We start from the raw sequence: 18,287 nt of genomic DNA, 5'->3' as shown, positions 1-18,287 counted from the left end.
AAATACCATGACGTACACGGCGTGGCCTACGAAGACGCTGCGGAATACAGAGAACGCAAAGGGATGTCCGTAGTAGCGGTAAACGCGGACGGAGAACCCTTCGAGAGCGGCACCGTGAGAACGGACAACGCCGAAGTTGCGGAGGAAGCCGCCATAGCATTAGCGGTGGCTTCCACGAAAGCGAGAGTTACCATAAAAGGCTCCAAAATTGCAGTTCACGATTTCGCGAAAGGACGCATCTCGCCAGAGGCGCTCAAAATTCTAAATAGTAACAGCGACCGTCATCGCGGGACGATGCAAACTATTTAGGCACCCGCGCACTCCTCTCTGCCCGGCAACGAGGCGGCTCACAACGTAGCTCGAGGACTTACTCGCCATGCAAGTGAGCCCGCCCAGCCGAGAACGAGAGGAGATCGCATGGTCAGCTACAAAGAAATAACCGATTACCATCGGCTGGGAAGGGCCCGGTACCCACCAGCTCATCCCGCACTAACCAGGAAACAGGCGGTGGCCTGGCGCCTCCTGCAAACAAACATGTATCCAAATCCGGTGGCCTGCAGCAGATACTATCCAGGCCAATACAACGATCAACGCAAATTATGTAAAGGTAGGGCGGATCTGCCACATATTCTATGGGCGTGCTCGAAGGCTGCTCGTTTCGAGGGCCGCAAAATTAAAAACCAGCAGCAGTGGGAGACCCTGCTGCTCAGCTCAGACCAGCAAGACCAGGTCTGGGCCGTCCACTAGCCGAGGCAGCCGCTGAGACCCAGGGGATCTCGGCCGTCTGCTAGGCGGAGGGAGGCTGCGTCCGCCCTCGTGAATTGCTGGCACCATTAAAGTTGAATCTCTCTCTCTCTCTCTCGCTGCCACGACTACAGTCAGCAATGTGCCATTTAGCAGGCAGGCGTTGCCCTTAGGTGGAGCACATCGCGCTCTTCGGAGCGCTCGATATTTACAGAGGTCGACGTACGTTTCTTACAGATAGGTGCTCTCTATTGGTGGCATTATCTCACCCTTTCAAGTCGACGTCTTCAGACGCCGCCGCGGCTCGTTTCAGACGCTCTGATGTCAAAGCGGCACATCCATCGATAATCGCTTGCATCTGAAGATAAAGAGAATCAGGGACAGTGATATTATTGATAAGACAAATTTTTAAAAAGCTACACGATATTTCCGAGGGGATATTTAGTTATTTTACCTTGAAGTAGTTTCTTTTTTTTAATGTCTGTACAACTTGCGATTGATTCAAGAATAGGCGTCACGTTAAGACACGGAAGGACGGCGGCATAGATCAATGATCAAACAAATGTTGCGCGGCATTTTAGTTGAAATTAAGGGGAAGAAATGGAGTGGGGCAAGTCCCCTAGAAAGAGTTGCACAACGAATACCGGGGGGGGGGGGGGGGGGGGAGCCATCAGTAACTGCAAAACATGAGGCGGTGTTTGAGGGCAGCAAAGAAATCTCTCCCTGTTATCCGGCACCTCAAGGAACATTATTGTAGCTAGCCAATATATGAATGCTGTTCGACTTTATGTGGGATAGGTTGGAGGCAGTAATGGTAATGAATAATTTGTCCAGCATTCACACACGGAACAAGTGAAGAGGCGGCGTCACAGTTTTGACGCCGTTTTCTAGACATTGGAATAGCTTTTACTGGTGGATTAATTTACTGAGCTGCTAACAAGTTTTTCTAACCAAATTCTTTATCTTTCTGCGCCATAGGTGCAGCAAGAGCGGCAGCGAAGTGGATGTCCTATAGAACGATGCTTGCTGTCTCTGCAGTTTTCAAACTGCATCCCGAGTAGTTGCGGGAGATGACACTGCAATAACCACGGTGACAAATTCGGTGTCCCCTTATGTCCCACTCGGTCCTGCCACGACATTCCTAGCCGCTCCGAGAAAGCGCTCAGGTCATGCGAGTTGCACCGACAACCGAGAGCTCGAATAACGTATCATTCCAGCTCACGAATGACAAAACCTCAAATTACAGTGACTTCATGACCAAGCGATGCATAAAGCAAGCACTCCTCCCGGCGTCGCCTTTAGCCAATAAGGCAACAGAGATTGCGACCTAAAATCCCTCAGTCTACGCAACATTTTTTTATACCTATGGAAGCTCCATGGTGATATAAATCCACTTAACCGCGACACTACATATGTGCCACATGATGCTCTTGTTCTGGGCCAAATCAAATATGTAAGGCTCAGCGCCTGCAATAACCTCCTCGCTCACGAACCGCAGCATGGTGGACATAATGAGGGAAATTAATGTGTTGGAGGCTGTTGTATACAATACCTCTTCGGCAGCTGTGATGTCGTCGGCATTTTCATCCGTGGCGCTGACCTGCATTTACTGATCAAGCTGGCAATATCTGGTGTCAGTGGGCATGAAGCCTCGACAATTTGCCCGGTGCGACGCTTGCATCCAATGCAGACAGCTCATCGTCATTCGTCAGTCTTTTAATCAAAACTGCTTCAATGCTGGAAATGCCTCGAGACACAGCACTTTAGCGCTGTTTCCACAAATCCATACCAGTGCTCGTGATGCTCGGTGTTGCAGTATTGAGACCTGTCGTGTAGAAGACTACAAGTCGATAGTTAACGCCCGCTTGATCTCGAAGTCCAACCCCCAAAAAATACCAGTTCGGTTCGAGTTCTGGTTCAAGCTGCTCCGATTTTGTTCCGGTTCAACTCCGATTCGGAAAAATAGAACACTATAAAATTTCGCGAACCAGTTACGCACAATGTAGTTGATGCTGACCATGCCATGTTGCTGTAACATGACACGGTGTGCGCAGGCTATTAACGGCTGGTTTGTGTGTGCAGGCATTTACCTCGAAGGATCGTGATATGAGGTTACGTGGCTTCAAGCATGGAGATTTGATGCTACATTGCCACAGAAAACCGTTCTGTTTTCTCTAGTTGTAATTTAAAACACCTAGATTTATGTACTGTACTTGCTTCCAGGCGCATGGCATTTGTGTATTTTAAGTTGAATACATATACGTTTATGGACTAGAACAACAAAAGTAGCAAACATGTGTTATACGAACTTTTGACATGCGCAATACAGAAGCATTAGGTGGACAGGTTATAATAAAATATGATATGATGTGTAATAAGTGTGTTAAGTTAGGCACTTGTTTTGTAAACGAAATGAAATCAAGTAGGGCTCAATAAATAAATCTGTGATTTCGCTCTGGCATGTAGTATTCGCAGTTTAGTGATGAAACAACTAAGGGAATAGCTGAGCAAGTTCGCGGATACATCTACAAATTAAGAAACGAAATAAATACAAAATACCAGTGAATATAACTGTAGGAATGACAACCTGTTATGCACGTTTAAAAAAATTTTGCACGCTATTTTTGAACAGACACATGCCATTTATTATACATTACGACACACATAATGTAGTATAAAAACACATCTAGCGCATTCACTATTGGCAAAGCTAAAGTTCTTTCGCTAAAGAACATCGCCAAGAACATCTAAAAGAACACGATGAAAATATTACACCTTAGGCGCTCGGGAAAGCAGGCGTTTGCTGGCATAGTGCGTGTATACGCGTACACGCGAGTACCGTGTCGTAAGCAAAAATGGACGCTGGAACGATTCTACACGCAAAGATACTCGAATATCATGATCTCGTTTTATATGTACGACTGGAGATACCACCATACAAATTTGGCTAATTGTCGTGCTTTCTTAGTGGCCCGCGTCGTCTGTCGCGAATTCGACGCCATTACACCCACGTTGCTAAAGCAACAGCAGTGCCTATATTATAGTAATGAAGGCAAGAAGTGATATGCATGCCACGCTGTACGTTCAAAGCAATTTTCAACTGCTTAATACGAGCACGTAGCACCCAGAGTTTTCCGAGCTCCACCACTAGTGACAACATGTTTGCATTTTCGCGACTGCGATATTAAATTGCAGCCGCATGCAAATCGGTGGTTGCCGCTCTTCTGGTTATCTCGCAGCTTTGCTTCCACGGCTCATCTTTATTCTTCTCCGCATATCGTTTCTTTCACGTGCTTTATAAATTTTTGTTATTTACCGCAGTCGAGGTTCTTTCCTTTTATGAAGGATGCTTGAGTTGCCCGATTAGAGGACAAGGTACAAAGTCAATTGCGACACAACAGGCGGTCCTACAGAGATCCTCGAAAAAATGTTTCTGCCATGGAGCGCAGCTAGCACTACTGAGTTCAAAACTGCAAGCGTCTCGGCCTTGGGGCCATCACTTTTATTGCGATAGCAATTATATGGACACTTCAACCGGATTTCTGCCGTCGCCGTCGCCGTGAGGTTCCATATAGATAAAATCTTCGCCACGCGCCGTATGCCCGAACGGAAGCGGGGACGCGCGCTATCACGGAGATCGAACGCACTCAATCTCCCACGCGCAAGCAAGGAAGCGGGAAGCCAGCGCCGGAGGAAGCGGGGGGGGGGGGGCACTTCTACTCTGCCAACCGCGCTCGTCGCTCGCCCGCACCGTCTCTTATCTCCACACGGCTCTGACCTTTATGCGCTGTGCATTCGCCGCTCAGTTTCCGTTGAAGCGATAGACCGCACGTACCTTCGCCCGCTGCGGCGTATGCGCTTGCTGCCAGCGTTTTGACAGTCGTTGTCTGCAGTCATTCAGTGTGATGTATTCATGTTTGTTTGTGCGCGGTCACACCACGCTTGTTCATTCAGTTAGTAATAGTCGGGCCATATTTTCCAACGCACGCTACACATGCAATACTGCCCGGATTGGCAGTGCAGCGCTACAGGTGTGTCCCTTCGCACGCGCTGCCCACGGGAAGCGCTTCTCATCAACACCACCGTTTCACACGCGCCTTCTCGTGGTCATCGAGTCTCTCTTCATGTCGGTCTACTTACGCCGCAGCACACCTGCTTAATTAATCAGCTCATGTTTACTACATTTCATATTGCTACCAAAGCCGCTCACCTTACTTCGTATGACATTGCTGTGTTGCTATCGCATTCGTTGCTTCGCCCTTAGGGCGAAACTGTGACATTTTTTGGCATATCGCAGCACCAGTGCCGACGCACGGCGAGGCAGATCAGGTGGAAGCCGGGCGACCTGACTAGAAGGAAAGCAGATTTGCTAATGCATTTCTTCAATTCGCGTCTGTCTAATGCTTGGAGTATTTCGTTTCGAACTGGTAACCATAATTTCTTTATTTAGGTTCGATTTGAGTTCACGTTTAAAGAATAACGGTTCGGATACATTATCTGTTCTGTGTATAAACTGTAGAACAAACCACCATGCCTTGAAGTGTGCAAGCCTAAGTTCATCAAATGTGTCTTCGATTTTTCAGGTGTCCATCTTTGGCAAAAACAGGAGCCATCAAGCAGATCCCGTTGTTACTGCACGCATATTCTTGCGGCCACTTGAAGGGTGCGCTTCCGCAACCTCGCCTGGCTTCTATAGCACCATCTCGCCTCCAATTCTGTGGCTAGACCACGTTCAGCGTAGCGGTATTGTCACTACCCACCCTCCAACTTTATCATAGAGCGTTCCGCCCACAGCAGAAAGCTCCCTACTGGTTAAAATGACTGCAGCTCCACTTTCCTACCAAGCATTCTTGGTATCAAAAAAGTACCATCTTCAACTCTTCAAAACAGGTCTTGCTACTAATCCTTCATTTATGCACAGTGAGCACTTTCGGGTTTACACGGATGAGTGTTTTCTCCACAAGCTCAGCAGGTGCAGTCGTCATTAGCGGGAGGTGCATCATCATAAAAATCAAGGCAGTTAAGTTGTCTTCATCCATGGCTGTAGAGCTATGTCACTCGAATGGGCACCAGGCAGGGTCCCTCTTCTTTGACTCTGAACACTATCTACGTCGCCGTTTTATCGTGAACCTACTAAAGAACTAGTTTGTCAAATGAGACTACTTCATCACCACGCAAACGACAAGGGCCACATCATCGTCTGTCAGTGGGCACCGGTCCACAGCGGTATGTCCGGTAACGACTATGCAGATGAGGCCGCCAGATCAACCCAGCACTGTTGTCTTCACTCTATTTCAATGCCACTGACGAGAACAAACGCAGCAGCAAGGTTTCGCTCGCAGACGCATGAGCTTGCCCTGGTACAATGAAGCTCGACAGAGTTCACCAACACATAGCGTACGTGGATCCGCATCTACAGCTCCGTCTTCGACAGGAATACCACGTGGTTAAGCCACACTTCAGTTCCACCTATGAGTTGGTGCGACATTCGCATATACATGCCCATTCCATATTGGAATCACAGAAAGTCCAGCGCACGGGAATTGCGGCTGCAAGGAGGCGATCAGGCACCTTCTCTGTGGCTAATCTCGTTATAGCGTTCGTAAAAAAGAACTCTTGACTGTGCTAGATAGACCTGGCGATCACCTTTTTGAGGGGAGAAAATCCTCAGACGCTGGTCCAGCCCGTCACCAGAACAGAAGGACTTGAAGGAGCTGCTCCGCTCCTTGAGGATATGCGGGCTGTGATATAGGCTCAGCTGTCGCGCACTGCATTGCGCTTATCTGCCCACTTTTATCTCTCTCTCTTTCTCTCTCTCTCTCTTTCTCTCTCTCTCTCTCTCTCTATATATATATATATATATATATATATATATATATATATATATAAAACATAGCAGGACAACCAACAGCCGGCAACAAAGCAGGACAGCTCCGATCGCGCAGCACGTCTTCGTCGTTGTCTTCGTCTCTCCTCACCGAATTCTCCGCGGCGCGCAAAATAAAGCACCAGCGAACGGGAACCGCACACCACACGTAAATTCACTGAATTGACGTGTCATAATTCCCCCCTTCAAAAGCATTGGCTCGATGCTTTCGAAGTAGGGACGGTAGGCGATCAGCGTGCGTAATATGGCTTCATCCTAGCCACGTGGACGATGTCCGAGTGTGGTGTACGGCGGGAGTATCGCGTGGTACTCTCTGGAACAACCTTGTAGTTGACGTCATTGAGGCGTTGAAGAACCCGGTAAGGCCCCAAATAACGACGGAGAAGTTCCTCTGACCTCCGGCGTTGGCGAACGGGACTCCAGATCCATACTTCGTCTCCGGAGTGGTAGCTAACTTCTCGGTGGCGGAGGTTGTACCTGTGAGCATCGTAGTGTTGCTGAGAGCAAATGCGCAGGCGAGCTAGCTGACGAGCTTCCTCGGCACACTGAGCATATTGGGCAGTATTCGCTGTGGTAGATTCGAAGGTGTCAGGCGGATGCATTGCGTCTAACATTGTGGTGACCTCGCGGCCGTGAAGCAAGCGGAAAGGAGTAAATCTTGTTTCTTGAACGGCGGTATTATGGGCGAAAATTGCGAAAGGAAGAACGCTGTCCCAGTTCTTGTGATCCACGTCGACATACATTGAAAGCATGCCAGCGATGGTCTTGTTGCGCCGTTCGGTTAGGCCGTTCGTCTGTGGATGATAAGCAGTCGCCCGACGATGAACAGTGCCACTGAGGGTCATCACTTCTTCCAGGAGTTGGGCTGTGAAAGCGGTCCCTCTGTCGGTAATAACCACTGCTGGGGCACCATGGCGGAGGACGATAGCATGAATGAAGAAGTTGGCAACGTCGTTAGTAGTAGCTCGTTGAAGTGGTCTTGTTTCACAGTAACGAGTAAGATAATCTGTCACAACTATTATCCATCGGTTGCCTGCCGAAGATTTAGGAAATGGTCCAAGCAAATCCATTCCGACTTGTTGAAAGGGTGCCCGAGGTGGTTCGACAGGTTGTAACAAGCCAGCTGGTTTTATGGGTGGTGTCTTGCGCCGCTGGCAGTCTCGGCAAGTCTTCACGTAGTGCTTTACGATACGAGACAGTTTAGGCCAGTTGTACTTGTGGCGGATACGTGCGAGAGTGCGCGTGAAACCTAAATGGCCAGAAGACGGTTCGTCGTGACAAGCATGCAGGATCTCTTCTCGCATCGCATATGGCACTACCAAGAGATCGGTTGGAGAGCTGGAGTCAAAGCTTTGCTTGTACAAGACGTTGTTGCGGAGAAAAAAACGACGAAATTATGCGGCGGAATGCCCGTGGTGGCTGCATAAGTTGGCCCTCAAGGTAGTCGATGAGCGGACGAAGCTCCAGGTCATCACGCTGTTGCTGAGCGAAGTCAGACGCTGTGACGGCGCAGAGGAAACTGTATTCGTCAGTTAGTTCTGGCGGAGTCGTTTCTAGAGGAGCGCGGGACAGACAGTCGGTATCTGTGTGCTTGCGTCCTGACTTGTAGACAACTGTAACGTCGAACTTCTGAAGGCGAAGACTCCATCGAGCAAGGCAGCCTGAGGGGTCTTTGAGACCTGCAAGCCAACACAACGAATGGTGGTCACTGACTACTTTGAAAGTTCTTCCGTACAAAGAGGGAAGAAGAAGAATATCGCGAAGTGCGGGCGCACATCGTGTCGGCTTCGCAGTTTTAAATTAGTTTTGGCGGAAAATCGCAGAACTTGGTTAAAATACCTACACCAATCAACAAAGGAAGTTCAGCGGAACACCTGGATACCAACTTATGCAAAGTGGGCCCGCGTTTCCGGCACTTACATAGACAATTACGAGTCGCCACGCCGATCAGCCATTGCCTCCGCCGCTACCGAGGAGGGCGGGAGTGCTAGGCCTAACGCGCCGACGAGGACGGCCGGAAGTTCCCCGGAACGCCTCGATAGCACGTCTAGCGCCACGATGGACGTCATACGCGTGGAAGGAGAAGATATGCAACTGGAGGACTTTACCAAAGACGCAGCATGGTGTGAAGTCCGCAGACGAAACGTCAGAAAAACATCCGAAGGGAGTTCAAGCCCGACTAGAACCATCCCAAGAGACGCAGCTGCGCTGACTCGCGCGCCTGAGTACATCAAGTGGAAAGGTGAGCGAACCATACGCAGAATTATCAAGGCAAGCAGACTACCTCATCTGCCGACAGAAGACTACAAGGTCATCGTGCGACCACAAGGAGGCCTCAATGTTTCGGAGCACAGGCAGGCACGCATATACTGCTACCTGAGAAATGCCGCTGGCGTCGGACGTGAAGCAGCAGAAGAAGACAGCATGTGCATAAACTACAAGCAAAATATTATAGTAGTCAGCACGCCGTCCTAAGAGCGAGCCAGGCGGTACGGAGCTATCAGGAAGATCCACGTGGGAGAGCAAGAACACGAAGCCAACGCCTACAGAGCCGCATCGGAAAACACGTCTAAAGGACTCATAAAAGGGATATCCGAAGAACAAAGCTCAGAAGATGTTATCGAGAGCCTAGTAACAGCAAGAAACCCAAGCATATTACACGCGAAGAGGATGGGCAACACAGACAATGTAATCGTACTCTTCGACGGACTTCATGTGCCGAGATACGTTAATTACGGAGCACTCATCGTCCGGTGCTCGCTCTACCGGAAGCAAATTGACATTTGCTACGAATGCGGGAGGCTGGGACACAGAGCGGACGTTTGCCCCAACCCAGACGAAAACATATGCAGAGGATGTGGCGTGGCCAACCCGACGCAAGAAAATCAGTGTGAAGCAAAATGCCCGCTATGCGGGGAAGGTCACATCACGGGAGACAGATGCTGCAAGGCAAAATACAAGATGCCGTTTTTGGTCCGGCGAAGGCGCTGGGAGCGACGAAGAAGAGAAGAAGCAGAGGCGGAAAGACTCGACAGCATCAACGAATACAACAAGTGAACTGGCGAAGCAACGGGCAAGAACACGTACGGATCGGAAGGAGAACGAACTGAAGGCTCAACGCCAGGACTATGCGGAGGGAACAGTCGCGAACGGCCCGGTTCCAGAACCAGGTCGAGGACCCGGTCCAGAACCCGATCGAGATCCAGGACAAGATCAAGATCGCGACCCACCCGAGGAGAGGCAGGAACCCGGGCACAGGTGAGCTGGGCATGCGCGGTCTCTAGCACTGCTGCTCCAACTACATGGGCGGAGTCCGCCTTAGAACAGGAAATAACGCAGATCCAACAGATGCTACAACAAATAACGCGGGAAAACGCGACGTTAAGGGAGGAGATAAAAACGCTGAAAGAGGAAAACGCAAAACTTAAGCATCCAAAAAAGACACGGATGACCCGTAACACGCCCACAGCTAGTACGGCGTCAACAACAAATCAAGCTCCGCCGACGCCCGTACCCACACCGATGAGTGGAGAGACGCCGCCGCATAAGCGAAGGGCACAGGAAAAAGCAGACGAGCAAAGCGATTCTGCAATCGGAGAAGTAAAAGGCATGTACCAGGAAAAGTTCGCAGGTCTTCAACAGCAATTCATCCAGATGCACGCGGATATACAACAGCAGATAACGCAGATGCGAGTGGAAATGTCGCAGCGGTTCGACGTCATTTAGGGTAGAGTAGCACAGCTGGAAAATGTGTCGAAAGACGCCCGACCCGCAGGAGCCAGGCCGGTGAAAGGCAAGCCGCACAGCAGACCACCTGCGGCTGAGATCGGATGCACGGACTCGAGTAACCAACATGCCACTGCGTAACGAGTACACGATTTGGCAGTGGAATTGTCGTGGGTTTCGCCGTAAGAGGGGCAACCTGCAGCAATTCGTAAAAACCAAGCAAGCACCGGACGTAATCGCTCTCCAGGAAACTGGGGGGACCACAAAATTATCAGGATACAAATCATATAGCACTTCAGATGAAAAAGCAACAGTAACCACACTGAGACACTCCAGCGTAGCGTGCAGAAAGCCACCAAAAACGTTCCCCAAGAGGTAGGCATGGAGGAAATGGACAGCAAACTCCTACACATGTGGGAGGCAAAACAAAGCTTACAAAAGCGCTAGAAAGATCACAAGCACAACCGGCGCCTAAGAAACAGGATCGTGGCATTCGACAGAGAAATAGAAGACCATGCGAATTGGCTATCTCAGCAGCAGTGGGAAGCCACGTGCACTCTAATGGACAGAGAGTTCGGAATGTCCAAAACTTGGAACATACTCCGAGGCCTCCTCGACCCAGAAGGCACAAAAACAACCCAAAAACAAAACCTGCAACGGATACTACAAAACCACGCAGGTACAGAGGCAGAACTCCTACGAGAGCTACGCAAGATATACATAGGAGATGCAACAAAGACACGACTACCAGAGTACCAAGGGAAGGATAACGTCGACATCGACGCCCCCATAACGGAGGCGGAGATTCTATACGAATTCGGACGACTCAATGCGAAGTCCGCCCCAGGTCCCGACGGTGTAACAAATAAAGTAGTACCGCGAAACTTCGACGACGAATCCATCAACGCTCTCACAAAGTACATAAACGAATGTTGGGAGAAGGGGACCATACCCCAGCAATGGAAAACCGCCCAGGTATAATTAATACCCAAACCAGGCAAAAAGCCACACATAGAAAATTTGAGGCCAATCTCATTGACGTCGTGCGTCGGAAAGCTAATGGAAAAAGTGGTTCTAACGCGTCTCGGCAAATACATGGACGATAACGGGCTATACCCACACTCCATGATCGGCTTTAGACCAAAACTCTCGACGCAAGACGTCATGCTGCAATTAAAGAACCAAATCATAGACGCTGAAACACACACCCTGGATACAAAAGCCATCCTGGGTCTCGACTTAGAGAAAGCGTTTGATAGCGTCACCCACGAGTCCATATTGCGCAACTTGCAAAACCTCGACATAGGCCAAAGAGGATACGACTACATGAAAAATTTCCTTGCTAAGCGTAAAGCCATAATCAGAGTCGGGGAAGCGAAATCCGAAGAAATAGAATTAGGCAATAAGGGAACACCACAAGGCTCGGTGCTTTCCCCGTTCCTATATATTTAACGTGGCGATGCTCGGCCTGCCCACAGAACTGGAACGCATGAAAGTACTTCAGCACAGTCTGTATGCGGACGACATCACCCTAAGGGTGACGGGCGGAAGCGATGGCCACATAGAAGAGATTTTACAGCAAGCAGTAAATACGGTAGAGCGATACGTGGAGAACAAGGGCCTAAAATGTTCTCCCCAAAAATCCGAGCTACTACTCTACAGACCTACAAGCAGAGGACGTAAGCGCAATCAAGAGTGGCCCAGCATCACAATCTCGGTGGGGGGGGGTCACCCAATTCCCCAGGTACAACACCTTAGAATACTGGGTCTCCGAATATCTGAAAACGGTCATAACTGAGAAGCAATCAGAATACCGGATAACAGCACCCAGCAACCATCAGGTTGATTCGAAGAATCGCCAACAAGAACTACGGTATGAAAGAGCACAACCTAGTGCGGCTCATCCAAGCCTTTGTCGTCAGCCGCATAGTGTATGTGGCCCCATACCTCAAGTTACACGTGGCGGAAAAACAAAAGATAGTGTGCATCATCAACAGGGCATATAAACAAGCCCTCGGCCTACCGATCACCACATCTAACGAGAAGTTCGAAGCGTTAGGAATGCACAACACGCTAGATGAGCTCATTGAGGCTCAGACAATCGCACAATACGAAAGACTGGCGCGAAGCAACACGGGAAGACACATCCTGCACAAGCTCGGCATCACGTACACTGGACAAAGCGGGGATAAATACGACATCCCGAGAGAAATCAGAGAGTGCATCATCATACCCCCATTACCCAGAAACATGCACCCCGAACATCACCGAGAGCGGAGGAATGCAAGAGCGAAAGCACTGCATAAGAAGTTTCAAAACGATGCGAACGTAGTCTATGTAGACGCGGCGTAATATGCAGACGGTCGACACATGGCAGTGGTGGCCTCAAATCAAGCGGGGCACTCGCTTGCCAGCGGCACCATTAAAACAGGAAACTCGGAAATTGCGGAAGAAGCGGCCATAGCGCTGGCGCTCGCCTACACAACGGCCAGCGTCATAATCACTGATTCAAAAAGTGCGCTTCATAACTTCGCTAAGGGAACGGTCTCGAAAGAGGCGCTAAGGATCATGAGTAACTTTCGCGGGGAGCGTGACGTTCATGTCATATGGACGCCCACCCACTCCTCCCTCCCGGGCAACGAAACCGCACACATCCTAGCTCGAGAGTTAGCGAGCCGAGCAGGAGCAGAAACAACGCGGCGCCCGAGTGCAGAGAGACCGCATGGTCACTTACAATGAAATCACCAAACACTACAGATTAGGGAGGCAGCATTACCCTCCACCACACTCCTCATTAAATAAACAGCAGGCGACAGCATGGCGCCTACTACAAGCAAGCACCTTCCCAAACCCGATCGCTTTTAATCATTGCTATCCAGAGCTCTACTCAGATAAATGCAAAGACTGCAATCAGCGGGCGGACCTCAGACACATAGTCTGGGCTTGCCCCAACATAGTGGAGGGGCCAAACAACACATATACGAACGCGGAGCAGTGGAAGGCCGCGCTGCTCAGTTCAGACAGCGAGCACCTACTACAAGTCATCAGGCAAGCCGAAGATGCCGCTAGGACCCAAGGGCTTCTGGCCGCCATCTAAGGGAGGGGAGATAAACTCCTCTTACACTTGCCGTTTTCAATAAAAGTTGTTTCTCTCTCTTCCGTACAAATATGGTCGGAACTTGGATATCGCCCACACGACAGCGAGGCATTCTTTTTCTGTAGTCGAGTAGTTCGATTCGGCCGATGACAAGGTACGACTAGCGTAGGCGATCACTCTTTCGATACCTTCTTGCCGCTGCACAAGGACGGCGCCGAGACCGACATTGCTTGCGTCTGTGTGTACTTCAGTGTCGGCATCTTCGTCGAAGTGACTTAGGATTGGAGGAGCCTGAAGTCGTTGTTGTAGGTCACAAAAAGCGCGATGTTGCTCGGGGTTCCAAACGAAAGCGTTATTGCCTCTTGTGAGGAAATGCAATGGCTCAGCTATTTTCGCAAAGTTGGGTACAAAGCGACGGTAATACGCACAAAGTCCTAAAAAACGGCGAACCTCGCGTTTGTTCGTAGGCGTTGGGAAGGCAGCAACAACGCGCGTTTTTTCAGGATCCGGGCGAATTCCATCGCAGCTGATGACATGACCAAGGAATTTCAGCTAGACGTAACCAGTGTGGCATTTTTCGGGCTTGAGTGAAAGGCTTACAGTTCGGAGCGCATCAAGCACTGCACGAAGACGCTGGAGATGATGCTCGAAAGTCTCCGAAAAAAAGACGACGTCGTCCAAATAAACAAAACAGCTTTGCCACTTAAGGCCTGACAAAACAGTGTCCATCATTCTTTGAAAAATCGCAGGAGCTGAGCACCGGCCAAAAGGAAGAACCTTGAATTCAAAGAGTCCGTCAGGAGTAATAAATGCGGTCTTTTCCCGGTCACGGTCATCGACCTCGATTTGCCAATAACCACTACGCAAATCCATTGATGAAAAATATCTGGAATGTCGAAGTGGGTCCAGCGAGTCGTCGATGCGAGGAAGCGGATAGACGTCTTTCTTTGTGACGTTGTTAAGTTTGCGATAATCAACGCAGAAACGCAGTGTGCCGTCTGTCTTTTTAACTAGCACCACTGGTGACGCCCATGGGATTGTAGATGGCTGAATGATGTCGCCAGCAAGCGTTTGACTTGTTCTCGAATGGCGTCTTGTTCTCTTCGAGTCACACGATAGGCATGCTGTCGGATCGGTCTTTCGGCGAGTTCAGTTATAATTCTGTGCTTCGCAACGTGTCTCTGCTTGATTCTTTATGTCCTGGCAAAGCAGTCGCTAAAGGGAAGCAAAAGAGAGCGAAGACTGTCTTGCTGTTCAGCCGATAGTTCGGAATTCACATCGAGTTGAATTGTAGACTGCTTGTCGTCGTGTGGGACGGACGAAAGTTCTGCAAGTGATAGGCTGGTTCTCGCGTCACCGATTTCTTCGAAGTAAGCGACAACAGCGTGCCTCGTGAAGTGCTTGTATTCGCGACTAAAGTTCGTAATTAGGATTTCAGCAAGCCGTTTGGTCAGTTCTAGGAGGCCGCGGGCGACGCATACTTGATGAGAGAAGAGGATGGACACATTGGTTTCAACAACTCTAAGGGCAGTTCGGCCCATATCGCTCAGTACGGTAACCAGTACACTGGAACGAGGTGGTACAGTGACGAAATCAGAAACACGCAACGCTATCTTGTGCGATTTGCATTCGTGCGAGCTTGCGTTACGTAAAAATGATACCAGCAGCTCTCGAAGATTTATAATGGCCCCGTATTCTCTAAGAAAGTCCATTCCTAAGATGAGCTGCCTGGAGCATTCTCGCAGCACGACGAAAGATCCGATGAAGGGAGAGCCGCAGATATGCACTCGGGCAATGCACCTCCCAACCGCCGTCACGAGATTACCACCCGCAGTACGGAGTTGGGGACCATTCCATGGTGTGGTCACCTTTCAGAGCGTAGCCACCAATTCCCCACTCATAACGGAGTAGTCAGCGCCGGTATCCACGAGGGCGGTGACCTGGCAATTGTTGACGGTTACGGTAATATCGGCGCAAAGTCCGGCGTCGTTATCAGAAAATGGCGTGGCAGATAAATCGTCGTCATCAACTTGTCGTGTCGGAGGGTGTTTGTCAGGACGATCCGCAGCGGCCCCATCCCCGGAGGTCGCTGTCCTCAGTTTTCCTGACGTGGGCGTGGAATTGGGGACCTAGTGCGAACATCAGGGAACCTGGAGTAACGGCTACGCGACATGATGCCCCGAGGAGATGGTGAACGTGACTGGTGTCTTTGTGCGGGAGAACACGGCTGCTGAAAGGCCAGGAACTACTCCATCTCGCGTGGGCGCTCACCATTACTTGGTCGACGCGCGTTAGGGTGAAATCCCTGAAGGCCCATACTCCGATAAGGGCACTGACGATACAGATGGTCCGCTTCGCCGCAGTGGTAACAAAGTGGCCGATTATCCGAGGTGCGCCACACGATTGATTTCCGCATGATATCTCGCGGGCCTTCGTCCTCATACGAGTTTACATTTGTAGCGGGAAATTGACGTGGTAGAGGAAGACAGGGGAAGGAAAACGTCGTCCCGTAGATGGTTAAGGACTCCGTAAGGCTTCGGCATAAGTCAGGACTGGGGCTTCCGCTCGCGTTGGCACCAATGGTTGGGTCATGGTCCTGATTTCGTTACGAATGATGTCACCAAGCGCAGTAACAGTCGGCTGACAAGAAGTTTTGCGAACTTCCTCAAGCTCTTCGCGCACAACGCTTCGCACAAGCTCTCGGAGTGCTGCTAAATCATGTCCGCAGGTGAAACATCACATGGCGGCGACAGTGCTTTGGCCAACGTTACTAGATTACCTCTTTCAGTTTGCAAACTCCGGCGCCGCGGTTGTCACCCTTGCATGTTCCGCTCGAGCAAGGGCGCGCTCGTCGCTGTTTGACCGGTCTCGTTGGGTCTTACGGTGGGGTCTGACTGTGGCAACGGGTGCTTTCGGGGGGTGTCGGCGGTGCGTCTGTCTTTTTGCAACTGCTCTGGCGAAGTCAACGCAGGCTTGGTTGGCCCCGTGCCGAGTGTTTCTTCGTTGCCTTCAACTGTGTTGTGTTGTGAGGGGTGGCGAGGGCCGGCTGCTGGCCGAAACGTAATTAAGGCTCGAGAACCATTAATAACGCACTTTATTAGAAGGCATGGCGCCTCCAAGAACGCGACTAGACGCGACGAAAGTCAACGCGCGCACTCCACTCTCGCGCACACTTCTCACACTAGGCTTGGCCGGCTTGGCTTCGGGGCTGGCTGTGTGCTGAGGCTGGTAGGTGGCGCTACTAGTCAGACCGCTTACATCCGGCCCCTCTTTGTTTGACCAAGTCCCTTTGGTCTAGGAAAAAGGCACTGCTTGATGTCTTCACAGTGAGAATAGTCCAAGCACTCGGGTGGACGTCCTGGGAGTGGCGATCGCTGTAGGTCTGCTGAGCTGTGGTGGGTCATGAAAGCAGTTTTTGCTTGATCTTTTTCACGCATACGAACAGTCATCTTATTTAGGGGCACATAGTTGGCACAAAGGCGCTTCTTACTGCCTCTGCTAACAACTACTGCGGGGAATGCCCAAGGTCCTAAGGCTGGAAGAATGATGCCTTGGCGAAGGAGTGTGCTTGTCTGGGCCTCAAGAAAACGACGGTCTGCAGCTGAGTACCGGTAGGGAGATCGACTGTATGGCACGGCGTCAGGAAGAAGGTCAATTGCATGTTCGACACCTTCGTATAAGCCCAAGTCATCCTCTCCATGAGCGAATACTTCAGCGTGTTTTGACAAAATGCTCGTAAGTTCCTGTGGTTGAGGCACTGGCAAGTGGCTACCTAGCTGCACAACAGGCAGCGATGGGTCAATGTGAACCTCAATTGTCGAGGAAGCAACTCGGTTGGACATAGAAGAGAGGCTATAGGTGCTTGAAACATCATTGTGGCAAGATAGTGCCAACCACGGGGGCTCGTCTGGTCCTGGTAGTGGCGACTGCTGTAGGCCTGCTTAGCTGTGGGGTCCAGGTACACAGTGACCGAAAGATGACCCTTGGATCATAACAGCATTCGCCATCGGTGGCAGCAGTCGTTCATGGCATGGCACACTTGTGGCTGTTGGAGAATGGCGGATTTCAGTTGGTAGGGGCGGCTGAAACACCAACTGTGCTTGGCTTGAGGAAAACCAGTCTTCACCCAATATAAGTGGCACAGCATTATTATTGAGGGCGGCTGCTTCGACCAACCCGGTGATACGTCCAACAGAAATCTTCAAACAGATGGCACCAGCTGGAGTCACTGATGTTCCTCCAGCGACGACTAGAGGAGGTCTAGTCCAGGGCAGGAGGGGCAAGGAGCTGACCAGGCGACGTGAAACAAGTGTCACTTTAGATCCACTGTCTGGAAATGCATCTACTTGGCCAATCCTAGCAATTGTGGCATCGACAAGAGCACACTGAACCAGAGATCCATCAAGGGTCTCGGAAGGGCTGCTGTGGAGAGCTGGCGAAAGATGTGTTGTAGATGTTGGAGCAGTAGATCTAGACGGGCACTTGGATGCGAGATGTCCCTTTTGACGGCACTGAAAACACACAGCTTCGGCCAAGTTCTGGCCAGGACGGTAGGCAGGAGCACCATGCTTAGCTGAGATAGTGAGGTATCTAGCCTCTCGTTGGTCTGGTGGTAGGGCTGAAATGCGCTGTGGCCGGCCGGTTTTGTCTGACACAGCCTGGGGGTTCGTGTACACTGTGCTACGTGGAGGTGCCTGTGGGCTTGGCGTTGGTAATTTGGCACTTGGATAGCCTGTGCGTGGGGCGAGAAGGGACGAATGGCTTAATGTTTGGTCAAGCTGAGTTACAATGTCCATATATGCTGCGACTGTCTCTGGGCGCTGCGCTGCAATA

At 50.5% G+C, this 18,287-nt stretch overlaps 1 protein-coding gene and 1 pseudogene across 1 annotated transcript in view; one reads left to right on the top strand and one right to left on the bottom strand.

Moving 5' to 3' along the window:
• Positions 1–18,287, bottom strand: part of LOC119441397 (cytochrome P450 3A24-like) — a 113,047-nt gene that overhangs the window by 69,799 nt on the left and 24,961 nt on the right. The window contains exon 6 of the mRNA XM_037706020.2: positions 1,014–1,102. Within this exon, the coding sequence (XP_037561948.1) occupies positions 1,014–1,102 (89 nt within the window). The remainder of the gene's footprint in view (positions 1–1,013; positions 1,103–18,287) is intronic.
• LOC125942952 (uncharacterized) lies at positions 12,196–13,508 on the top strand (annotated as a pseudogene).

This window comes from Dermacentor silvarum, chromosome 2, assembly GCF_013339745.2.
Source record: "Dermacentor silvarum isolate Dsil-2018 chromosome 2, BIME_Dsil_1.4, whole genome shotgun sequence".
NCBI lineage: Eukaryota > Metazoa > Arthropoda > Arachnida > Ixodida > Ixodidae > Dermacentor > Dermacentor silvarum.
Note: the sequence above shows the minus strand (reverse complement) of the source record. Positions and strands in the feature narration are given on the sequence as shown.